At 50.0% G+C, this 26,437-nt stretch overlaps 1 protein-coding gene across 5 annotated transcripts; it reads right to left on the minus strand.

Annotated features, from left to right (window-relative positions):
* Positions 1-1,476: 1,476 nt before the first annotated feature.
* Positions 1,477-25,881, minus strand: NUMBL (NUMB like endocytic adaptor protein). 5 transcript variants are annotated; one of them, XM_061174583.1, is made up of 10 exons: positions 25,622-25,881; positions 21,949-22,033; positions 19,670-19,809; positions 18,439-18,513; positions 18,275-18,349; positions 17,182-17,322; positions 11,811-12,000; positions 7,301-7,603; positions 3,643-3,765; positions 1,477-2,658 (listed from the first exon to the last, which is right to left on the minus strand). In XM_061174583.1, exons 1-10 carry the CDS (start codon positions 25,643-25,645, stop codon positions 2,045-2,047), a joined length of 1,770 nt encoding a protein of 589 aa, XP_061030566.1. In that variant the 5' UTR covers positions 25,646-25,881; the 3' UTR covers positions 1,477-2,044. The 5 variants fall into 5 exon arrangements, with proteins under 5 accessions (XP_061030566.1, XP_061030564.1, XP_061030565.1 ...); XM_061174581.1 differs by having other exon boundaries at positions 7,301-7,606; XM_061174582.1 differs by having other exon boundaries at positions 19,670-19,812.
* Positions 25,882-26,437: the final 556 nt, after the last annotated feature.

Below are 26,437 nucleotides of genomic sequence, written 5' to 3' on the forward strand. Positions count from 1 at the left end.
TAGTGACAGCCCAGAATGGGTCAGGCCTGGGCTGGGGGAAACAGAGAGGAGTTAGGGCCAGGATGCGGGAAGCACAGGGCCCTGTAAGATCCAAGCGGAGCAGAGGGCTCCTGACTCAGCCTGATGGGTCCTAGAGCTTTGAAAGGATTGGATGGGGGCGGGGCCTTGGAAGAGGCTCCACTTCTAAGAAGGGGAGATATTTGAGCTGAGGCCTGAAGAATGAGTAGCATCCTATGAAGTCTTAAAAGAGAGGTGACACAGATCTATATGTGACTCATCTGTATGAAATGGCATCCAGGACATTCTATTATTGGGGGAAAATAAAGCAAACTGCAATACAAAAAAAAAAAAAAAAAAAGGAATGAGTAGCATTCCTCTGGGAGAAGGTGCAGTGTCAGGAATGGGTGTTTCAGGCAGAGGAAATGACATCTGCAAAGGCTTGGATTAAGAAAGCGTGGCTCTTTTCAAGCAGTGTCCTTTGCTTGCTCCCTAGGGACCCCCTTGGTGCCCTGGCGAGCCATCTGTCACAGGTCCCCTAGTCCAGGATCCAGCCGGTTGATGGGCTGTAATGTAAACCCTTGAGGGCAGACCCTAGGCTTGTTCCCTCACAGCCTGGTGGTTCAGTGACTGGCCTTGAGGTCGACCAGAAGCTCGGCTTGAATCCCAGCTCCCCCACTAATCAGATGTGTGACCTTGGGTAAGTGACTCAACTTCCTGATCAAATGGGGATATAATATTGGGTTTCACGAAACCAATCTCATCATTTTAGAGAGCTATAAAGAATTAAATATATAATTTATATATTATATATTTTAAAATATATAACTTTGTAGATTGTATCAAGGAACCCAAGAAACAACAGAGAGACTTAAAAACGTGCTGCCATGTCAGATGACACTTTGGCTTAAGTTACGGAAAATGCAGTTGCTGAAACGTGAATTCGCCAGCTCGAAGATATGCTACTCCAAACGTAATTATTTAAAATTTTAATACTGAAGTTATTAGCAGCAGATTATATGTTTTTTTAATTCCTTGTTTCAAAATCTGTAAGAATCAGAAATGGAGTGATTAATTTGGGGTACCCATTAATAACCCACTTCTTGAGTGCTGGGTCAGTGTTACCTGCTCCCATGCTACGACTCAGAGGTGAATATGCAGGGAGACCCTTTTTACTCTCTCTGGTTTTAGGAGATGACACAGGAGGAAAGGCTCGGTCTCCACACCATCCCCCCTGCACACACACCCTGCCTTCTAGAGGGGCACCATTATATTCTTCCTTTATTGGCTGTCCTTGTATAATACAAATCTGCAAGTTTAGATACAAAAAAATCTGGAAATAAAAGATAGAAAAGTACCCGCCAGGCACCCCCTTCCTTCTTCCCGGACCCCTCCCCAGCGGGCACTGACGTGAGGTAACTGAGCATCTTCTTCCCCTTCCCCCTACCTGCCTCCTGGGCCCCCAACTTGGCCCCCTACCCCCATGAGACCCTGGCCCAAAGAACATGTGGGCCCCCAAGGGGAGGGGAGGGGTGGTAGGGGTGAGCACAGCATTGGCAGTGAACGCAGCAGGTGGGCAGAAGGAAGCCCTTTGCTTGTGCTGTGTATGGGGGCGGGGGGAATGACCAAACTTGGGGTGGGCACTCGTTTGGGGCCGAGGAGGGCCCCCAGGTGGGCATCCCTCCTCCATCCCACCCAATACTGGAAGGTAGAAGGTGAACAACAGAAACTGGGAAATATAGCTTGAACCGAGGGCCCTCGGTGGGATTGTGGCCATTCCCCTGTGTCTGGGGTCCGGGGAGAGGGGGCCATGCCAGCCTAAGTCTGGCAGAGAAATGGGTCCCTTAGCCAGGCTGGGTCCGTCCCTGAATTCCATCCCATCGCAACCTGGGCGTCACAATGTCGGTTCTGTACTGGTTGTGGGAGGTGGTCGAGAGAAGGGTTAGAGAGGTCGTCAGGAGGGTGCAGCCCCAGGGAGCAGTACTGGGGAGAGGTTGGGCCTCCACTCCCAGGTGTGGGGCTCCTGGAGTTGATGGGGTGGCTTGGGCTACAGTTCAATCTCGAAGGTCTTCTGCAGGTCGCCCGAGAAGGGGTTGGAAGGCTTCTCTACAGCAGGTTTGCCTTCTAACGCTGCCCACTGGGCCTCAAAGGGGTCCAACTCAGGGGCCGGGGCGGGTGCTGGCTCTGGGGGCCAGGGCGCCCCATTGGGGCGAGGACGGGCCTGGCCCCCAGGGGCGCTGGGTGCGGCAGGGGGTGGGAAGGCCCCAGCTTTCCCAATCAGGGCGGCAGGCTGGGGCTGGAGCTGGGCGGCTGAGCAGAAGGCGTTGGCCACCATCTGTGAGGGTGTGATGCCCACCACGGGCACGCGGGGCATGGGCGGGTAGCCCAAGCCCGGGTAGGCGGGCACAAAAGGGGGCTGCATGTGTGGAGGCGGCAGGAACACGGCCACCTGGGCAGGTGCGGCGTCGAAGGGCCCCACGGGGGCGGGGAAGGGCTGCAGGCCGGGGGGCACGGCAGGCACCGAGGCTGCCTGCTGCTGCTGCGCTTTTGCCACCTGGGACACCTCCTCCAGCCACCTCTCGGCCTCCGAAGGGGTCCGCTTGTGCCCAGGCTGGAAGGCAGCTGCAGGGGACACAGAGGGCTCACCCCAGGCAGAAGTCCCTGGAGAGAGGAGAGGGGCAGTTAGGGGGCATGCGCTGCCGCAGAGAGAACCCCAGGCTGGGGATCAGACTCTGGACCGGGCCGCCTGCCTTGCATCCAGCTCTGCTTCTCATTGGCTGCATGGGCTTTGGGCAAATGGCTTCACCATCCTGGACCACAGGTCACGCAGTGCTACGAAAATTCATTTCTGAGATTCTAAGGTCCTAAGATGAAAAAGTATAGGCACGACTGACAATCACCCAGGCCGGCTTCCCTTCTGATTGGTCAGTAGCAAACCTGTTATTAAATATTTTTTAATATCACCCTTGGCTCTAATATTTTGACACTGTATTGTCTTAGGAGGCTAAGATTCTAAGATTGCATGGATCTTTCTCAGAGTGTACTATTCTAACATAGTGGGTAAGTTTCAGTGTTTTTAAGTTTGTCTTTTCTAAGGTTCTAGAGTTCTAAATTTACATTGTTTGTAATTCCAAGGTGCTTCCATGGTTTTAGGATAAGCACGTGGCTCTAAGGTGATTCCTTGGCACTATTTTCTCAGAGAGCACTCTTTTAAGGCTGTAAGATTCCAAGGTTTCCTGGCTCCAAATCTGTTAGGTTCTAATATCTTGTGATTCAAAGGCTGTAGGTTTCTAGATTTTATGGTTCTAAGACAGCAAGGTTTAAAAACTGATCCCATGGTTCTAAGGTGACCCCATAATTCTTATGTTATCTCATGGTTCTAGGATGAACCCACGGCTCTGAGATGACCCCGTGGTTCTAAGATGATCCATGGTTCTAAAGTGATTGATTCCATGATTCTAGGATGATCCCATAGCTCTTAAATGATCCATGGTTCTAGGTAATCCCATGGCTCTTAGATGATCCATGGTTCTAAGCCTGTGGGATTCCAAGATTCCCAGAGTCTCTGCAGGAGCCCTGAAAGGAGCAGGGGGATGCAGGAGGGGCACTGCAGGGCATCTGCCCCAAGAGAAGGGCTGAGTTTACCTGTTGAGGCTGGCGGTGGCCCTGGGGCTGGTGCTCCAGCACTGGCAAAAGATGAGCTGATCTGTGTACACAGGGCACTGATGCTGTCGCTGTCACTGGCATTGGGAGGCTCCATCTCAGGCACTGGCAAGTCAGGGAAGGGTGGAGGTCAGCGAACAGGCCCAGGCTCTGCCCTTGACCCCATCCCCGCAGGTGGCCCTCACAAGGTGTGTGGGTCGGCGGGTCCCCTCTGCAGTAACTAAGTGGCCATGGCCACAAAAATGGTAACTGTGCACATATGTGTGTGTGTGACATCTGAGTGGTACAACAGCCAAGTAGTGTGTGACATCTGATGGCAGACAGTCACAGGGATCCCAAACCAAGGAGGACCTCAAGAGCTGTATGTAGCTGCAAACCAGAAGAAATATTTTAAATGCTTACCAATATATATTAATTTAAAAATATGTTCAGGGAATTCCCTAGCGGTCCAGTGGTTAGGACTTGGTGCTTTCACTGCCAGAGCCCGGTTCAATCTCTGGTCAGGGGACTAAGATTCCACAAGCCGTGTGGCGCGGCCAAAAAAATAAATAAAAAATGTTCAACCACATGTATGGCAAGAGCATTGACTAGTCAGAATGGATATTGGCCACGCTGCTGGTCACTGGCTGGGGATCATCTGTCTTGCTTTGAGTGCAGAAGTGGCCTGGCCCATAACATATGTCATGAGGGCAGAGATGCACCTGTGCCTGCAAGACAGGACACGCTGAGCAGGTGTGGTGGCCTCGTGAGGGCTTAGGATGAGCAAAGGCACCATCCAAATAAACAAGAGGACCGTCAAGTGTGGCGTGTGACAAGTGCCTGTGACAGCTCAGCGAGTGGCTACCTCCAAGGGAATGTGTGTGATGCTCCTATGAGCATCAGAAAGAAACTAGCTGTAGGAGTCAGCAGGTGTGACGTGGGGCTGCCCAGGCGGGACAGTAGGTGGCTTCCAGGTCATTTCTATGATGACTGTGCCTGTTAGTCCAAATGGGTGTGCAGCTTCTGGGGGGTGGCATCTGAGTGTGACTGAAATCCAGGTTGTGGCATCCGATTGTGATTCCCCAGCGTGAGCCAATCTGCCTGCGTGATGTATGGAATTCAGCATGAATTAGCATATGTGACTTGTGATTCACACAAGTTTGTGTGAATCCAGGTGTGTCGTTCGTGAGCGTGTGTTAATCTGTGTGTGTGATTTCTGAATGGGACATCTGGATATGTGCTTTCTTTCTTTCTTTTTTATTGAAATATAGTTGGTTTACAATGTTGTGTTAGATTCAGGTGTACAGCAAAGTGATTCAGTTATACATATATACATATATATATATTCTTTTTCATATTCTTTTCCATTATGGTTTATTACAGGATATTGAATATAGTTCCCTGCTATACAGTAGGGCCTTGTTGTTTACCTATTTTATATACAGTAGTTTGTATTGGATATGTGCTTTCTAAGTGTGTGTAATGGTAACACCTGGTCCTGCAACTTCCAAGTGTGTGTGATTTTTGATTGCCCACCACTAAGTGTGTGACTTCTGAGTGTGTGTGACACCCGCAGTGGAGTGGGACATCTGTGTGAGTCCGTGAAATTTTTGTGTGACAAGTTACATCCAAGCAAGTGGGCAACTGGCTACAGGCACGCGAGGCTTCTAAATAAAGTCTGGGGTGCCTGCCACCTCTCAGGGAGCAGGTGTGACAGCCCTGGGGGTGTGCTTAATGGCAGGTTACTTAATGAGGACAGCAAATCTGAGGGTGCATGCAGTACATGGGATGCTGGACAACATGGAGTGAGCGTGCGTCATTCTCAACAAGCGTTGGCATCTGCTCAGCAGTCACCTTTTGCAGTAGCCCAGCCTCCTGGATACAGATCAACACCTCCCACACCAGTCCCCAGGGCCATAAGGGGTAGGTGTCTCGGATTTGGCATATGGAAGCAGGAGAGCGGGCCAGACCACATGACTTCACTGACAGCTGGGAGGAAAGGCAGCTCTCCTGCCTGTCTCCCTCAGGCAAAACATGGTTCCATGCCACCTCTCTCCTCCCTTTTTCCCATGGCATACATTTTTAAATCACAACATATGCCATCTCTCTCCTCTTCCTGGTCCATGGCAGACATTAGTAATCAAACATGATGCTTTTCTCCCATTGAACTCTTTGCTCACCTTACCCCTCACCAGTAGAGCCTTGTGGCTCTACTGGCCAAATGCTGAAAGAAAGGACTGGTCCTTGCAATTCCATCTTCCCTCGAAGACATGGCTAATCGATGATGATGGGTGGTGCCTCTGCACAATCCTTTACCCAGAAGCGACATCACGAATCCATCACTATGCACCCTGACCCCATGATTCCCATGCTCACTTGTGCCCTTCACCTCATGTTTCCATAAGCCAAATTCTGGGAGTCATCTCTTGGGCAAAACATAATACTCCTGCTCTCTCTTCTCGCTTGCCCATGGCAAACTTTGCTAATCAATCATGTGGTGTGCCACCTCGCTCTTTTCTCTTGCTCAAGTCAGACACTGTAAGGAGGTCATGATGTCTGTCATCACTCTATTCTCCCTGCCCTAAGCAGACATTGTTAATCACAATCCTTCTTTCCTCTGAACCTGGATCCTTGACCTGGCCAGACCTCATGGCTCTACTGGCCAAAAGCTTGGAGGGAGCATTAGCCTATGGTGCCTCAGTCTCCTCTTGAGCAAAAACATGGCATCTGGGCAGCTTCTCTCCTCTCCCTTGCCCATGGAAGTCTTGCTAATCAATCATGACATATGCCACTGCTCTCAAGTCCCTAACTACAGCAGACAGTACTAACTGATCGTGACTTACGCCACCTTTTTGCTATCCCTTGCCTGGAGCAGACATTGCTAATTGATCACAGCTTACACTACCTCTCTTCTCTCCCAGACTGATGGCAGACATTGCTAATTGATCACATGTTGCTCCTCTCCTTTGCCTGTGGCAGGCAGTGCTAATTAATCATGGTGTGACTTAAGTGTCCATCGACAGATGAATGGATAAAGAAGATGTGGCACATATATACAATGGAATATTACTCAACCATAACAAGAAACTAAATTGAGTTATTTGTAGTGAGGTGGATAGACCCAGAGTCTATCATACAGGGTGAAGTAAGTCAGAAAGAGAAAAACAAATACCATATGCTAACATATATATGAAATCTAAAAAAAAAAAAATGGTTCTGAAGAACCTAGGGGCAGGACAGGAATAAAGACGCAGACGTAGAGAATGGACTTGAGGACACGGGGAGGGGGAAGGTTAAGCTGGGACGAACTGAGAGAGTGGCATGGACTTATATACACTACCAAATGTAAAACAGATAGCTAGTGGGAAGCAGCCGCATAGCACAGGGAGATCAGCTCCGTGCTTTGTGACCACCTAGAGGGGTGGGATAGGGAGGGTGGGAGGGAGATGCAAGAGGGAGGGGATATGGGGATATATGTATACGTATAGCTGATTCACTTTGTTATACAGCAGAAACTAACACAACAATGTAAAGCAATTATACTCCAATAAAGATGTTAAAAAAAAAAAATCATGGTGTGTACCACCTCTTCTCTATCTCTTGCTTACAACAGACAGCGGCATTGATCTCGATGTTCCCTCCTGCAGAGCCCCAGGCTCACCTGTGCCCTTCACCTGGAAGTCAGTGCGGCGCTGCAGCGTGGATGGCAGCTCATTCAGCCGTAGGCTCAGCTGCCGTTTGAAAGGTGAGTTCTTCTGGCTGAGCGCCGGGAACCCACGGAAGGAGCCCTGGCGAACCAGCTGCTCCAAGGGGGCATGGCGCCGGGGGATGGCAGCCGCAGTGGTGCCTGCAGCCACTGGGGTGCCCGCCTCACCCTTCTCGCCAGGGGATGTGGTGGCCGGTGTTGGGGACACGTGCCCAGGCTGGGCAGGGCCAGGAGCCGCAGTTGGGGCAGCTGCTGCCTCTGCTGGAGACATGGTTGAGACAGGTGGTTAGATAGCTCACCTTGGCATTGGAGGCCTCTCCTACCCAGACCCCTTGATTGTTTTCCAATGCTGCCTTCCTCACCCAGTGTGCCCTGCCCTTAAGACAGGCTGGTCAGAGCCCCCAAATGTCTCTCATCCCCACCCAAGCCAGGACCACTTTCCCCAGGAGGCCCGCGGGGGAGTCGTCACCCAACCTGACCCTCTGTGTGTCTCAGGCTTTCTGTCCCCCATCCATCTGCCTCTGCTGCTTCTGCTATTTCTCCCTCTGAGACCTTTTGTCTCCCTTTCTAATTAATTTAACAAACACTTTTTTGGTGCATGACCAATGTATCAGGCATTGTTCCAAGTGCCTTGCAAGTATTAATTCATTCAATCCTCACAACCACCCAGTGAGGTTGATACTGTCATTATCCCCATTTTACAGATGTGGAAACTGAGGCCCAGAAATGGCAAGTGACTTGCCTGAGCCATACTGTGAAGGAAGGGGCAGGCTGACTCCAGAGTCTGAGTTCCAGATGACTGAGCTAACCCGTCTCTCCCTCTGGCCTGGTCTCTCCACATCATGCTGTCTTCCTCCATCATCACATCTGCTCTGCTCTCTGTCACCTCCCACCATTCTTCCCACCTCAAGTACCTCCTCCCGTCCTCCAGTTGCTACCCATTGTTCTAGACCCAGCTTGGCATACTTCTTCCTATGAGGAGTTTTCCAGATTGTTTCAGCCCCTCAGCCTGGGCTCCCTCCCCTCTGGGGCTGTTCTCAGTCCTCTGCAGGTACCTGGTCTCCCCACTCAGCATAAGAAGCGGGCTCTTCCATGGCAGGGTCTCCCCACCCCTGCCAATACACAAACACACAGCCATCCTCCCATCAAGGCCTCACCTGAGCCGCAGCCTGAATGCTAGTGAGGTTAAACTCAGGCCCAAAGAGGGCAGGGAGGTTGCCCAGTGCTTCTCCCATCTTCCATGAGGGGGCGGTGAGGCTCTCACCCAGGCCAGGCTGGGGGCAGTGGAAACAGCCTGGGACAGGTTGGAACTGGGAAACCACCTCTGCCCCCCACCACCTTGGGCTTCAGGAAGTCTCCTCCCCTCTCCGGGCTCCAGTTTCCCCAACTAAACCTGGGATAAACATTCCTCTGCTGCCTTCCCTGATCTCCTGAGAGGGTCAGTTGAGGCAGTGAATGTTCAACGCTCTGGAATCCCACAAAAGCTTGGTAAACAACTTTGTGGAAAGTGCACTGCTCCGTAACTCCTGAACTGAAGAGAGCTCTTTGTGAATGTGCGGTGCCTTGAGACTGTGAATCAGTGCATCATCGGCAAAACACTGTGACGTGTTCGGCAAATCATATACCACACTTTGTAAACTCTCATTTTTGCGGTGCAAGCTCTCAAGTGCTTTCTACAATGCAAAGTACCTGGAACGTATAATATCCTTTGGAAACAGCAAAATCCTTTGCAAACTCTAAAGCATATGACATTCTTTGTAAATTCTAATATCCCATATAAATAGTAAACTCAGTGTACTCAATGTGTTCTTTTGCAAACAATAAAATATCATATAGGGACTTCCCTGGTGGCGCAGTGGTTAAGACTCCGCACTCCTACTGTAGAGGGCCTGCGTTCGATCGCTGGTCAGGGAACGAGATCCCACATGCATGCCGCAACTAAGAGTCACATGCCACAACTAAGGAGCGCGCCTGCCGCAACTAAGGCCCAGTGCAACAAAATAAATAAATATATATACATAAAAGACAGGTTTTCACTAAAAAAAATATATGTACTTAGGCCCTCTGTTAACTATACTTTGTAATCTGCTTTACCAATGATAAAATTCTTTATAAATTCTAATAGATGATGTAAACAGCAAAATATTTTGTAAGCTGTGAAGAACTCCTTAACTTTGTCAAGAGGTTTGTAAATGGTCACATAGTTTACCAAGAAAAACATATGTTGTAAACTCTAATATTCTAGCAAGTGATAAAAACTTATTTTCCTAACTTTTTAGCTAGAAATATTTTAAACTTACAGAAAAGATGTAATAATGGAACAAGCAGCACACATGTTCTCTTGTGTTAACTTGTTACACTTGTTAACTCTTAACAAGTGTTAACTTGTTACAGTATTTGATCTGTCTCTCCTTCCATAATCTTTTTTCAGTATGATTTAAGAGTAAGTTGCATACAATAGCCAAGACATGGAAACAACCTAAATGTCCATCAATAGATGAATGGATAAAGAAGATGTGGTAATATATATACAACGGAATACTACCCAGCCATAAAAAAGAATGAAATAACGCCATTTGCAGCAACATGGATGGACGTGGAGATTATCATACTAAGTGAAGTAAGTCAGAAAGAGAAAGACGAATATCATGTGATATCACCTATATGTGGAATCTAAAAAAAAGATACAAATGAACTTATTCACAAAACAGAAATAGACTCACAGGCATAGAAAACAAATTTATGGTTACCAAAGGGGAAAAGGGAGAGGGGATAAATTAGGAGTTTGGGACTAACGGATGCACACTACTATATATAAAATAGATAAACAACAAGGGAAAAAAAAAGACTAAGCTGCAGACAGCTTACCCAACCCTAAAACCTTCAGCATGTACTTAAGAACAAGGACAGACTCCTACTGAACCACAGGACAACTTCCTACTTGGGACATTTAACATGGATATGATACTGTTAGCTAGTCTACAGTCCATATTCTAATTTCCCCGACTGGTCTACTCATGTCCTTTATGGATGTTCATATATATATATATTTTTTCCAATGTATATATTTTATATACATATACTCAATATGTATATATATTGAATTGAATGTTGAATATATATCTATATATACAATATCCAGGATTCAATTCAGGATCACACATTGCATTTATTAATATTTGTCAGATCTCTTCAGTCTCCTTTATCCTGAATCCCAATTCAGGATTCTTTGTAAATTCTAAGCAGTGTTTTCCAAAAATGTAAAAACTAGAAACAGTAAAAAAAAGTAAAATAAAATTAAAAATTACATTTTGACTCAGCACATAATACACGTATATTTAAAAACCACAGTTTGAGAACTTATAAACTATTTGCCTTTGACCTAGAATGTTAGAGTTTACCGAAAAGTTTTTCAAACTTTCATGACGGCAACCCAGAATAAGAAATACCGTTCACATGGTAACCCATTCCATACACACACACACAAACAGATATACTGACATAAAAGTATCATTGAACTATACTTACCCTTACTACATTCAATTACTCTGATATTTTCTATTCTTTTCCATTTCATTTCTTAAAATGCTAACCACAACCCAGCAAGCTGACTTCACAACCCATTAACAGGGTGGATACACAGTTTGAAAAGCCTGGGAACCTCCCTGGGTTAGCAGATAATAAAGCTCTCGGTGAGCTTTGCTGGGATTTGTGGCCAACAGAATATTGCCCAGAGGACTCCTTAAACTGAAGTACGCTTTATAAACTGTAACCAAACTTTGTGGTTGGTGCTTTGCTTTGTATTTTTTACTTAAAAAAATTTGGGGGGGCTTCCCTGGTGGTGCAGTGGTTAAGAATCCGCCTGCCAATAAGGGGACACGGGTTCGAGCCCTGGTCCAGGAAGATCCCACGTGCCGCAGAGCAACTAAGCCCATGCGGCACAACTACTGAGCCTGCGCTCTAGAGCCCGCAAGCCACAACTACTGAGCCCGTGTGCCACAACTACTGAGCCCATGCGCTACAACTACTGAGCCTGTGCTCTAGAGCCCACGAGCCACAACTACTGAGTCCGTCTGCCACAACTACTGAGCCCATGCGCCACAACTACTGAGCCTGCGCGCTAGAGCCCACGAGCCACAACTACTGAAGCCCGCGCACCTAGAGCCCGTGCTCCGCAACAAGAGAAGCCACTGCAATGAGAAACCCGCGCACCACAACGAAGAGTAGCCCCCGCTTTCCGCAACTAGGGGAAAGCCGGTGCACAGCAAAGAAGACCCAACACAGCCAAAAATAAAATAATTTAAAAAAATTTTGTTGTTTTGGATTTTGTGTGTGTGTTTCCTTTTTGCTTTGTAAACTGTAGAGCCCCTGTACCTCTGCAGCTCTCCCCCCAATCTGGATCCCTTGGCCCCACCCTGGGACCATTCGGTGCCCAGCCCCGCCCCACCCTCCGGGCAACGCCCACCTTTCTTTTTGTCGGCAGCCTCTCGCTCAGCCGGCCGCCCACCCCCGGACAGGCGGAAGGAGCCCTCCCGGGAGAAGCTGGTGCGGCTGGCGTCAAAGGCAGCCGTGACTCCGCACTCCTTCTCCCGCCGCTGTTTCCTCTCTAGGCAGGCCGCAAACGCACACCCCACTGCGTGGCTCAGCCTCTCGCCCTGTGGGAAGAGGTTGGGGCAGGATTAGCGACGTTGTGCAGTGCAGACCGGACGCCAGGAGCCCCGGGGTCCAGCAGCTGGATGCTGGGTGACTCCGGATGAGTCCCTTCACCTCTCTGGGCCTCAGTGCACATCTGCAAAATGAGGGACAAAAGCCAGAGAAAAGAGTGTAATACTGTATGGCTCCATTTTTTTTTTTTTTTTAATTTTTTTTGATATGGACCATTTTTTTTAAAGTCTTTATTGAATTTGCTACAGTATTGCCTCTGTTTTATGTTTTGGTTTTTTGGCCGCAAGGCATGCGGGATCCCAGCTCCCCAACCAGGGATCAAACCCACACTCCCCGGCATTGGAAGGTGAAGTCTTAACCACTGGACTGCCAGGGAAGTCCCTGGATGGCTCCACTTATATGAAGTTACAGAATGGGCAAAACTAATCTATGGTGAAAAACATCAGAACAGTGGTTGTTTCTTAGGGGTGGGCATAGGGACTGACTGAGAAGGAGCATGGGGGGACAGTCTGGGGTGGTGGCAATGTTCTAGATCTTGATGAGGGGGTTGGGTTATACACGTGTATACAGTTGTCAAAACCCAGCAAATGTACACTTAAGGTTTGTGGTCAGCATGTATTTCGCTTCAAAAGAAAAAGAGCTGATAACAAATATGAATTCTACTTAATGGTATGTATGCTGAAGTGTCTGGGGGAAGTATTCTGATGTCTGTGACTTTGAAATGCATCAAAAAATAAGATGGGGAGATAAGCAATAAAGTAAGCCCAGACAAATGTTAATGGCAGGATCTGGGTGGGGGTTGTCCAGGTGACTGGTGACTGAACAAGTCTTTTGAATTTGCTGCATGCTTGAAAATATTTTGTAGTAAAGTACTGGGGGTAAAAACAACAACCCCTGTTTCTTGGGTGCCTACTTGAGAGACGCCAAGGCCAGAGAGCCTGGGATTGATGCTGGCTTCCCACTTCCCAGCTATGTGATCTCAAGAAAATCACTTCCCAGTACCCAAGCCTCCTCATTTGTAAAATGGGGGCTCTAACAGCACCCACTTCACAGGGTTGTTGCAGGAATTAGGTGAACAAATATGTGCAAGGCATGCAGCACAAAGCCAGGCACAGGGAAACTCACATATGTGTCAGCAGAAATCTTGTCTAGCCCCGGGCTGAGCCCTGATTTGCATCCTTTTATGGAATCCTCACAACAGTGCCAGGAGATGGACAATCTTATGAACCCATTTGACAAATGAAGAAATTAAGGTTCAGTCAACATGCCCACTATAACAAGTGAGTGGCAGAGCTGGGGTTCTAATGAGGTATGTCTGACTTCTGTTCCCTAAACAAGATGCTCAGCCACCTCTTAAAGTTAAACTTGGGGACAAAAATCCTCAACAAAATGCTAGCAATCTGAACCCAGCAGAATATTAAAAGAATCAAGTGAGATTTATTCCAGGAATGCAAGGTTGGTTTAACATATGAAAATCAATCAACCACATTAATAGAATGAAGAAAAAACCCCACATGATCATCTCGATTCTCACAGAAAAAGCATTTGACAAAATCCAGCACCCTTTCATGATAAAACACTCAACAAAGTTGGAATAGAAGGGAACTTCCTCAACCTTATAAAGGACATTTGTGAAAAACTCACAGGACTTCCCTGGTGGCACAGTGGTTAAGAATCCGCCTGCCAGTGCAGGGGACACGGGTTCAAGCCTTGGTCCGGGAAGAACCCACATGCTGCGGAGGAACTGAGCCCGTGCGCCACAACTACTGAGCCTGCGCTCTAGAGCCCACGGGCCACAACTAATGAGCCCGTGTGCCACAACTACTGAAGCCCGTGCTCCACAACAAGAGAAGCCACCGCAATGAGAAGCCCGTGCACCACAACGAAGAGGAGCCCCTGCTCACCGCAACTAGAGAAAGCCCGGGTGCAGCAACAAAGACCCAATGCAGCCAAAAATAAAATATAAATAAATAAATAAATTTATTGAAAAAAGAAAAACTCACAGTTAACATTATCCTCAATGGTAAAAGACAAAGCTTTTCCCTAAGATCAGGAACAAGACAAGAATGCCATTTTCATCATTTCTATTCAACACTCTATTGGAAGGTCTAGGCAGAGTAACTGGACAAGAAAAAGAAATAAAAGGCATCCATGTTGGAAAGAGAGAAGTAAAATTACCTCTGTTTGCAGATAGCATGATCGTATATGTTGAACATCAAAAAGGATCCACAGTTAGTGCAAATAAATAAATTCAGCAAAGTTGCAGGATACAAAATCAACACACAAAAAAATCAGTTACATCTATATACACAAACAGCAAACAATCCAAAAATGAAATTAAGACAATTCCATTTACAATACCATCTAAAATAATAAAATGGTTGGGAATAAAGTTAACCAAGGAAGTAAAAGACATACACATTGAAAACTACACAACACTGTTGAAAGAAATTAAAGAAGACCTAAATAAATGGAAATACATCCCGTGTTCATGGATTGAAAGACTAATATTGCTAAGAGGGCAATATTTCCCAAAGTGTTCTGCAGATTGAATGCAATTCCTTTCAAAATCCCAATGGACTCTTGCACAAATGGAAAAGCTGACCCTGAAATTCATATGGAATTGCAAGGGACCCAGCACAGCCAAAACAATTTTGAAAAAGAATAAAATAGAATAACTCACACTTTCCAATTTAAAAACTTACTCCAAAGCTAAAGTAATCAAAACAGTGGGATACGGGACTTCCCTGGTGGCTCAGTGGTTAAGAATCCGCCTGCCAATGCAGAGGACATGGGTTCAAGCCTTGGTCTGGGAAGATCCCACATGCTGTGGAGCAACTAAGCCTGTGCGCCACAACTACTAAGCCAGCGTGCCACAACTACTGAAGCCCATGCGCCTAGAGCCCGTGCTCTGCAGCAAGAGAAGCCACTGCAATGAGAAGCCTGCGCACCGCAACGAAGAGTAGCCCCCGCTTGGTGCAACCACAGAAAGCCCATGTGCAGCCACGAAGACCCAACGCAGCCATAAATAAATAAATAAATAAAACAAAAAAAAAACAGTGTGATACTAGCATAAGGAGAGACATATAGACCAACGAAATATAACTGAGAGATCAGACACAGACCCACACATCTATGGTCAATTGATTTTCAATAAGGTGCCAAGGCCATTCAGTGAAGGAAGAATAGTCTCTTTAACAAATGGTGCTTAGAACAACTGGATACAGTATGCACGTGAAAAAAAAATGAAGGTGGACTCTTACCTCACACGATTTATAAAAATTAACTCAAAATGTATCAGAGACCTAAATATAAGAGCTAAAACTATAAAACTCTTAGAATGAGACATGAGGTAACTCTCTACAACCTTGGATTTGGCAATGAATTCTTAGATATGACATCAAAAGCAGAAATAACAAAAAAAAATTGATAAACTGAACTTCATCAAAATGTGTACATTTGCACATCAAAGGACACTATCAAGAAAGCGAAAAGATGGGGCTTCCCTGGCAGTCCAGTGGTTAAGAGTCTGTGCTTGCAGTGCAGGGGGCACAGGTTCAATCCCCCCAAAAAAGAAAGTGAAAAGACAACCCACAGAATGGGGGAAAAGTTTTGCAAATCACGTATCTGATAAGCATCTAGTATCCACAATATATAAAGAGCTCTTACAACTTAACGGTAAAAAAACAAACAACCCAATTAAAAATGGGTAAAGGATTTGAATAGATATTTCTCTGGAAAAGATATACAAATGGCCAATAAGCACAGGAAAAGATGCTCAACATCATTAGTCATTAGCGACATACAAGTCAAAACCACAATGAGATACCACTCACACCTACAGGATGGCTAGAATAAAAAAAAAAGTGTTGGCAAGGATGTGGAGAAATTGGAACCCTCATACATTGCAAGTGGGAATGTAAAATGGTGTCACCACCAAGGAAAACAACTTGGCAATTACTCAAAAACTTAAACATACTATATGACCCAGCAATTCCACTCCTGGGTATATACCCAGAAGAATTAAAAACAGGTATTCAAACAAATACTTGCATATAAATGTCCAGAGAAGCACTATTCATAATAGCCAAAAGGTGGAAACAACCCAATGTCCATCAATGGATGAATAAATAAGCAAAATATGGTATATCCAAAATGTGGTATATCCATACAAATATTATTCAGCCATATAAAGGGAGTAAGTACTGATACGATGCTACAACATGGATGAACCTTGAAAACATTATGCTAAGTGAAAGAAGCTGGTCACAAAAGGCCAATAGGTCACAAAAGGCCAATACACACCTCCCAAAAAGCAGAGGGTGTGCCCCTCTTCATGCCTCCCTCCTTTATGTAGTTGGGATGAAGATGTGAAGGCTGGAGCATGCGCATTCATCTTGGATCATGGAGTGGAAGCCATACTCCAGCATAGCAACAAGATAAAAGGAACCATGGCCCTTGAGTGGAGAGGAGTCACACCAACGCTGTGCTGCCTGCCTAGGGATGTCTTTCACATGAAACACAAATTTCTATTTCACCGAAATCACTGGTATCTGAGGGTTTTCTGTCACAAGCCTCAGAATCCTGTGAGAATGCTTCTCAGAAGACAGTCCATTTGTCTCTTTCATCAGATTCTCAGAGGGGATCTTGACGCCCCCCTCCCCCCAAAAATATAAAGAACCACAGGCAAAATGAATCAACTCTGAAGGAAGAGTGGGTACCCTGGGGGGTGTTGTTTCAGAAGGGCCCAAGGGGGCTGCTGGGGGCAGGAAACTACAGCTTGACTTGGGTGAGGTTTAAAAATAAGCAAAAATTCATGGAGCTGTGCCTGGGCCATCTGCGCATGTTACTGTATGTATATGCTCCTCAATGAGAAAAGTTAGAGAAACATGAAGAACTATTGATAACAAGGAGGAGGATGAGAACTAATGTTTTCCTGAGTGCTTCCTATATGCCAGGCATTGTTCCAAATACTCTGTATCAACCCCCTCAAGTCTCACAATAATCCTCTAAGTTAGGGGCTGTGAATACACTCCCTTTTCCAGATGAGGTCACGGAGAGGAGAGGTAAGGTGAGTGACTTGCCTGACACCACACAGCGGGCTGGGGTTGGGCGTGGGACACCAGGGCATGGGAGACAGTCAGCTGGCTTTGGGCTTTGGGGATACTCACGGAGTCCTTGAGCGCCAGGAAACAGTGGCAGATCCAGCGGCGGGTGGTCCCATCACGGCAGATATAGGAGAAAGCCTTGTCCAGGTTGCGGTCAGGAGCACAGAAGGAGACCTTTTCGATGGTCTGGTCTACCAGCAGGTCCTGGGAGGCACCAGGGAGGCCAGGAAAGGCATGGGTACTGTCTTTCATGTATTCACTTAATATTCCCTTTGTGTCTGCTCTATATCCTGTCCTGAACCGGGTGGGGATCCTGCACTTGTTGAAACAGCTGTGGGCCCTGCTCACATGGGGCTCCCAGTTTAGTGCGGGAATCAGACTCATCACCAGATGAAGACAGGCCAGAGTCACAGCCACGCTGTAATGAGGGAGGCACAGGAAGAGGGCTCAGGGCTGGGATCGGGGAGGCTCAGGGGCTTTCGGGAGCAAGAAGAGGTGCCTGACCCAAGTTGGACGGGAGTCAGGCAAAGCTTGCTGGAGGGTGTCAATCCTGTTCAGTCATTAACCTAACTGTCTTCATGCGCTGGCTGTCTCCTCGGGCAGTCTCTGTGCTAGGGGCAGGGAATTCAATGGTGAGCAAACAGATACCCGGATCCCGGCCCCTGGTGCTCCCATCTGGCCAGGTAGACAGACAATAAGCACATAACAGCTAACATTCGTTGATCGGAACACTTCTGCTGTACCAGGCATAGTTTTAAACTATTTGCATATACTTTCTCATTTAATGGTTGGGTCCATTTTTATCCCCATTTTTGCAGATGAGGCAAGTGAGGCACGGAAGGGTTAAATCTCATACCCCTCATGCCCAGGGTCACCCAGCTGGTAAGTGGGTGAGCTGGGACCCGAGCTGAAGTGGCTGCTCTGCGGTCCGTGCTCTCACCCACTATCCACGCCAGCTCACAAATAGCCACAGGACTCAATCCTGAATTATGACTGTGAGAGGTGCCAACATGTTACAGGAACACACGTCTGAGCCTAGAAGGTCCCTGAGGGAGGGACATCCTAGAGGTGGGTGAGAAGGCGTCCCTGGCCCCGTTCGAGCAGCGTGAGGAGAGGGGCCCGCTGGTGCACACTCCCAGGCCCACGGGCCCCCTACCTTGGTCTTGTCATCCACCACCCGGAGCCCATCGGCTGACACCCAGAGGACAGACTTCACAGACTTCCGGCCCATCTGGAGTGGAGGAGGAGGACAGAGGGTGTGGTCAGGGCTGGCTCTTCTGCTCTGACCTTGCCCCCTCCCTGCTCCAGCCTCTCACTCACCGCCTTCAACTTCTTCACAGCATCTTCACACACGTGCATCCCCCGGGACTCCTCCACCTCCACGTGGCCCAGGTACTTGGTGCGAAGGGGATGGGAGAAGATGAAACAAGCACAGTAATCAATCATTCCTAGCGCTCACTGTGCCGCTGCGATGCATCACGCAATGTCCTAAGCACATCATATGAATTAACTCATTTACTCTTTACCTCAACTTTGCAAGGTGGGGACCTTTTTTTTTTTTTTGGCCGCTCCGTATGGCTTGTGGGATCTTAGTTCCCCGACCAGGGATGGAACCCATGCCCCCCTGCAGTGGAAGCACAAAGTCTTAACCACTGGACTGCCAGGGAAGTCTGGGTACCCCATTCTTATCCCAGATATACAGGTGAGAAGACTGAAGCACATCATGGAGTAATGATTCCCACGTGCCTCTATCCTTGGCCTTTAACACATTCCTGGTGTCCTTCTGAATGACAGCGTCTGCGTCTGTGCCTGAGGACTGGCCCCAGGCAATGACTGATAGGAGCTGGGGTACACACGCCCCAGCTCCCTCACCCCGTGGGTGGGATGGCTCAATTTCCCACAGTTCCCTAGTGGCATCAAGCTCAGCTGCTCAGAGCTATAGTTTAGTAAGACATCCTTTACTGGCTGCCTTCCCTTCCTCACTCTCACCAGCATTTCCTGCACCTCCCAACAGCCCCTCCCTCGCAAGGTCTGCTTCTAGGGGAAGGGAAAACAAGGTGGGGGGGGGGGGGCGCTGTGACCATCGTCTGTTGTCACCCAACCAGGAAGGGAATGAGTGGAGAGTTGAACCTGAATCCTGCTGTCTCCCTTATAAATTTTCGTGTATGTTGTAAAGGGTCATGGTGGTCTAAACCAGAACGCACTTAACAGTAGAGGGCTTTGCAAATGCTACAGAATTTTTGTGACCTTCCAGTGCCCCCCTGGAAGCTGTGAGCTCCCACAGAATAGCGTGACTCCAGGCGGGACGCCCCCCACCCCCCAGGTAATATTTTCCTGGCACAAGAGAATGGGTCTTGGTTTCTAATCCCAACTTTAAGGGACTCGGGCCGTGGGGTCCTGCTTCTGCAGGACCCGCAGTTCTCTGGGGCTGTGAAGTCTCTTCGGTCTCATCCACCTCACCGGGCAACGGACAACACACTGGACACGCACGCGCACAGCAAACAGCTCGCACACCGCCGCAGCCCCGCCCACACGAGCCCCGCCCACTCACCCTGACCGGGAAGCTGCACGTGCCCTTGCGCACCGCGTCCTCGTCCGCCTGCCACTGGTGTGGGCGCGATGCCTCAGGCACGTAGGCTGGTTTCCGCCGCCGCAGGCTCTGCCGTAGCTTGTTCATGGTGCCCGCCCCGTCTGCTGACAGAAGACAGGGGTGCGAGTCAAGGGTCAGAGGCATGGGGCTCAAGGTGGGGGGAAATAGGGCTCAGGGAGCAAGGGGTCAGATAACATGGCAGTAGGGCTACAGGGTTAGGGGGTCACTGGGTCAGAGGACATGACATCCAGGGAACACAGACTGGCAGCAGTTAGGGGATACTGGCAAAGGGGGCAACTGGAAGGCGGGGGAGTGGGAGAGTCGGCAGTGGGGATTCAGAAGACATGGGGCTAAGAGGCAGGGAGGTCTGGGATGTGTGGGGGGGGTGGTCGTGAGTCACAGCTTTTAGGGGTCTGGAGATTCGGGATGCGACAGTCAAGAGGCATGATGATCCAAAGTAATGGGAAGTTAAGGCAGTGGAGGACATTGGGGTTAGAGGGCATAGCAGTCAGGGGTCACGAGGTCAGGGGTTTTAGGGGTACAAGGTCAGGGGATGCGGTGGTCAGAGGGCACAGGAGTTGAGACGTGCATAGGTCCGATGTGGGGGACTCAGAAGGTCCAGGGATTGAGGTTCAGAGCCCAGGCCAGAGGGTGTTGGGGACAGGGGCGGGTCTCTGCAACTCTGAGATACAGCCCCTCTGACAAATGTGTCTGTTCTAAGGCAGAGGCCCCTGGGGAGGCGTGCACCTGCGATGTCAGAGGTAGGGATGGAGGTGGTGGCCAGTCACTAAGACAGCCTTCGCTGACTGAGAAGCCATACTGAGTCCCAGGAGGAGTGTGAGGGGACACCTAGGACAGAGCACCAACAGATGAGACTCCGCCTGTGTGTGCAAGCAAGTGTGCAGCTGGTGTGTTCCTTTTTTTGTTTTTGGCCTCACTGCGCGGCTCGCAGGATCTTAGTTCCCCGACCAGGGATCGAACCCGTGCCCTCGGTAGTGAAAGCACGGAGTCCCACCCACTGGACCACCAGGGAATTCCTTGGTGTGTTCCTGAGTGTTGTGTGTGAGGGTGTCTAGTTCTGAGCATGCACTTATTGTCTGTGAGTGTGTATATAGCTGAAGGCTGTACGGAAGGACGCGGGTCTGAGAATGGTTGTTGATGAGAGTGGGTGTCTGTGAATGCTGTCTGTGAGGGGATGTCTGTGTCCGAGAGTGTGGCTGTCGTCTGTGAGTGTAGATCCCTGAAGCTCGTGGCTGAAGAGTAGCTATGTGTGAGAGTGGTGGTGAGTGTGTGTCAGGGAATGTTGCCTGTGAGGATGGGTCTGTGTTTGAGCATGAAGCTGTTGTCTTTGAAAGGGTGTGTCCGTGACTGTTGTCTTTGAAGCTGTGTGTCTGTGTGAAGATGTGGCTATTGTCTTTGATGACCACTGCCCATGACAGTGTGTGTCTGTGAGAGTTACCCAAGATACCACATCTGTCCAAGAGTGCAGCTGTTGGTGGTGAGGCTGTGTGTCTGTGGCTGTTGTTTGTGAGGGTGTGTCTGGGTCAGATAAGGTGGGTGTTGTTGCAGAGAATGTGGGTCCATGAGCGTTGTCCTGGGGGTGTGTCTGTATGCAACCGTGCATCTGTGAGGGTGTGTGAGGACATGAGGTTGTCATCTTTGAGAGTGTGTTTGTGAGTGTTATTTGTGAGGGTGTGATGGTGTGAGAATGTGGCTGTTGTCTATGAGGGTGCTGAGTGTTATTTGTGAGACTGTGTGTGCAAAAGTGTAGCTGTTTGTGAAGGCACGAGCACACGGGTGCTGTCTGTGAGGCTGTGTCTGCTTGTGAAAGTGCGGCTGTTGTCTGCAAAGTGTGGGTCTGTGTGTGTTGTTGGGGAGACTGTACAAGACTGCATCCCTTGAGAGTCCCTGAGTCTGTATCTGGTGAGTGTCCGTGCTCACCTGTGAGGGAGTCTGGTTGTTGTCTAGGATTGTGTCTGTATGTTTGTGTGACCGTGAACCTGTGGGTGTGGGGATGTTGGTGTGTGTCTGAGTGTCCAAGTGTGTGTGTGCGTGTGTGAGACCTAGTCTAGGTGGGTGTGTCTGTGAACGAGGTCACTGGGTGTGCCGGGAAGTCATTTGGGGGTGTCCACTTGTGAGTGTGATTAAGCCTGTGTGACCGCAGGGACAGTTCCTTTGGCTATGCGAGGCAGACCCACCCCCTCACTCAGCCTTCCCCCTGTCCCCAGCTGGCCACTCACCTGGCTCCGTCCTGGAGGTTTCAGGGGGCCCCAGGGCCCCACAGGGGGCAGGGGGCAGATGCTGCTCTGGACTCCTGGGTCCGCCCTGCCCAGCGGAGGGAGGAAAAGTTGAGAAGCTGGCTTGGGATAGGGCGCAGTCCCCTACCTCACCCCCTCTTTGGACATCAGCCAACCCCCCTTCATCTCAGGATCTCTGATGAGAGCCCTGGTTGTCATAGCAACTGTTACTAAGGCAATCAGCCACCTGGTTGCAAGGGCCCAGGAACGAGTAGGTGTGTTTCGGGAGCATCTGTTGGGGATGTCCTGGCCTCAGGAGGCTGTCTGTACCCAAGGGGATGGTGTGAAGGGGGGTGGCCTGCCCTCTAGACACATGTCCAGGGCTGCACACACACATACAGTCACATGTGTACATGCAACTCCGGTCCCCAATTGTCCCTAGAACCTGGTCACAGCTCTGCACAATTAGTTACACAGACAACCACAGCGACACACACCGGATCACACAGAAACACATCAACAGTCACAGCCACTGTAAATACCTGGCCACATATCCAAGTTCACAGACACACAGTCTCTGCTACAGACCATTTGTCCACAGGTATGTAGAGTCCCAGGCTGCCCAGGCACTGCCACAAACGTCTGGTCATATCAGTAACTGATATTTTGCACTTCTCTTTTCTCTGCCATATACAAAGAGCTGGGTCCGGGCACACCCACTGGGGCAGCCCATGGCCAACCAATGACAGTTGTTTCCTCGGGCACCCAACCAAGATACTCACATTACAGACCCACCCGTGTAGAATCACACCCTGCGGGAGGTCACCTATTAGCTCTGAGGCACACACACTTGTCACATACAGCTCCCCTGCTGCCTGTTGACATCTGGTCAGGGATGCATGCAGACATACTGACACACATTTGGTCACACCCAGTCACACCCAGCCACAACCACATGTGTTTAATCATCGACCGGCACACAGCTGCACAAGGACACTCAACCCCAACTGTGTCAGTCACACCAACACACCTTTTTGGTCACACACTGTCACACAGCCATACATCCCAGTCGTAGAGGCACACACTTGGTCATGGTATCAGCCACACGTATATGGATGGTTCTCCATACCCAAGCACACACACAGACCCCGATGGCCACGGCCCGTGCATTAGAGAGAAATGGGCACACAAACTCAGGACATGCATACAGCCATCCAGAGACAGTTCTCCCCAAGGACGGCCACACTCAGACACAGCCAGACAGTCAGTGGCTCAGAGTCACAGCCATACGCATTTCAGAAACGGTCATGTATGCAAAGTCCCACAGCATGAGTGTCCACGTTACCCAGCCATATATCACGGTCATGGTACCTATTTCACAGTCACCCACCATCCCACCCCCAGCTGTGCCATGTCAGACCATCACAGAGAAACACGCAGTCTCTCTTCCTGCAAACACGTAAGTCACACCGACACGTATGGGGCCACATACAATCACAGCCCCCGTGTGGAGAGACACACAATATCTCACACACAGAGACATCAGCACACAGTTTCCATTTCACACACACAAGCACACAGTCAGGTATGTGATTAGAAATACAGTGACCCAGACAGAGCATTTATAGCTGCGTTTACACAGAAGACACAGTTCCGGATAGTCATGTGTGGAGCCAGGAGACAGTCACTCTGTCACCAAATCACACAGATTCAAACATAAGCCGCCCAGCACGCAGACAGGGACACCCACCCACCCACCCCAAACAGCCACACAGCTACAGACACACACTCTTACAGACCATGACACAGACACAAGTATATAGAGTCACCCAGGGTCACAGACATGCAGGTCACACACAAATACAGAAGCCACAGTCACATACACATCCCCCCCCCACACACACACAATCACTGGTGCCACCACACACAGACACACCTATAGCTTGAGTCACATGCAGTGAAATAACCCACTATTAATAGTCTGTCAGGGTTTCAGACTCCAAGTCAAATACATAACCCAAATCACAGGTACACAACTATAAATGTACAGAATCACTCAGTATCAACACACAGACCTAGATGTAGTCATTTATACAATCCCGGCCACACACATAGATGTGGCTTTGAACACACAACCGAAAACATACAAGTCACAGTGCCAGCACACAACCTGTCACATAAGCACAATGTGACTTCATATACAATGGCAGTCATACACCTAAAGTTGCAGGCACAGTTGTGTATCATACAAACACATGTGTGACACACATATAAAATCAGTTAGAGACACAGTCACAAACATTCGAAGTCATTAGGACAGTCGCACATGGACACAGAGTCATAGACACAACTCCACTTATAGTCACAATCCACCCACATCTTCAGTCAGCCACACACATGCCCAACCCCCTACTCAACAGATACACTGTCACATACCCAGTTAGAGTTACCAAGGTACATACATGGGGTCACAAAAGACATAATCAAAGACACAACCACATAGTCACAACCATGCACACACTCAAACACAGACTGAAAAGTATAGGGTTCTGCACAGTGAGCGAGCAGCTGTCATATACACATACACAGCCAGACAAATGCTGGGGTCACATACAGAGACACAATCACAGACGCTATCGGACACAACCACAAGCACGAAACACACGATTCCTCAGAGTCACCAGCTGCAGCTCACACACATACACACACAGGCAGCCACAGTCACAAAAACACAGGGTCACACTCTTAGCCACCTCCCCATCGCTTGCTTCCCCGCTTCCCCCCAGGTACCACACACAAAGCCATCATCACCGCAGACGCTGCAGACAGACAGGGCTGCACCAGGTCCCTGGGGAGCCGCCCCCTGGCCCAGCCTGAATCCTGGAGCCTGGGGGGCCAGAACCGGAGTGGGAGGCGGTGCATTGTCTGTGGGTGGAGCCCCTCCCAGACAGCTGGGCAGCCCCAGGGACAAAGAGGGTGGCCCAGGAGACCTGTGCCCTGGCACCCTTGACCAAGCCTTTTTGTGTATGGGGTTGCCTGAAATTCCCTTTATTTTATTGAGGCTTTGGGGGGATAGAGTCCCAAGCACAGAGACCTTGTTTTGAGAAGGGTCTGTTCCTGGGACGCCGCCCAAGCATGGGGGGATGCTGTGCCCCGACGCCTCTGAGGCCTGGGGACGGACTGTGCCAGGAATCCCCCCGGGCCTTGGCTTGGTGGGGAAGCTGTGCCCAGGGACCCCATTCTCAAGACCTTGCCTAGAGGGTTGCTGTGCTCAGAGAGCCCCTCAGGCCGGGAGGGGTAAGGATTGCGTCTGGTCTGGAATCCCCTCTTAGAGGCCTTGACTTGATAAGGAGGTTGCGTCCCAGACCCCATCCCCAAAATCTTGCCTAGGGAGTTGTACCTAGAATCTGTCCCCCTGTCCTTGATTTTTTTGAGGGGGAGGTCTGTGTCTGGGATCCGTATCTCCAGAGCCTTGGCAAGACAAGGCCTGTGCCCGAGACCCCTGTCTCCCAAGATCTGGCTTGGAGGGGAGTCGATTCCTGGACCCCCACCCAGGACCACCCTCCCCCGCCTTGGCACCCTTTCTCCATCCGGGCGCCGCGGCCGCCTCCCACCCTCCGCCACATCAGCAGCGGCGCCGCCCCCCACCCGAGCCCCCTTCTCCCGCCCTTCTCACGCTGGCCGCCGCGCTGCGGGACATCCAGGGCTCTGGCGCCCCCGCCTCCCGCGGCCCCGGCTGGGCCCGGATCCCCGAGTGCTGCTGCTGCTGCTGCTGCTGCGGCGGCGGCGGCAGCTCGGTCTGACGCGGGCCGGGGCCGGGGGCCGGGGGATGGTGCGGGATGCAAGCTCGCTAGCCTGCTCCGCTCCCGGGAGGATTCCGTTCCAGGGGCGGGGGAGCGCCCCTCCCGCTTCGGCTCCCCGCCCCAGCCCCGCCGCTTGCTGGATATGCAAAGAGACCCCGCCCCTTGACCAGCAGGCCACGCCTATACGCAATCACAACTCCGCCTCCTCCGGTGTGGCCACCGCCCCGCCACGCCCACTGGCCAGTCCGGGGCTGAGCACGCACGTGAATCTCGCTGACACGTTCTCCTAGGTCCATCCAGGCGTGGGCTCCCTTCCCCTCCGTGACCCCTGACCTCAGATCCCCTTAAGTTCCGCGTTCGAAAGATTTGCTTCGGGAGGCGCCTCGCGGTCCCTCATCCCCAAATCTTCCAGCTCACCCCACGGTTCTCCCAGCCCAGCAGGGGCGGGCAGAAGCGGTGACGAGGCACTTTTGCCAGGAAAGGAGGGGGAATGAACAGACCCCGGCGTCCTGGTGCGCGATCGGTTCAGCTTTGGGGGCGGGGGCGCCAGGCTGGGACCGGGGAGCGGTTCTGGCCGCCCAAGTGCCCCCGCACCCGCCCAATCCTGTGGGTTTGGCAAAGCAGCTGGCAGGGGCATTAAGGCCCATTAGCAAAAGCGAGGTTGCTGGGAGCCGAGTGGAGGGAGCCAG

Source organism: Eubalaena glacialis, chromosome 18 (assembly GCF_028564815.1).
Source record: "Eubalaena glacialis isolate mEubGla1 chromosome 18, mEubGla1.1.hap2.+ XY, whole genome shotgun sequence".
In the NCBI taxonomy this organism is placed as follows: Eukaryota; Metazoa; Chordata; class Mammalia; order Artiodactyla; family Balaenidae; genus Eubalaena; species Eubalaena glacialis.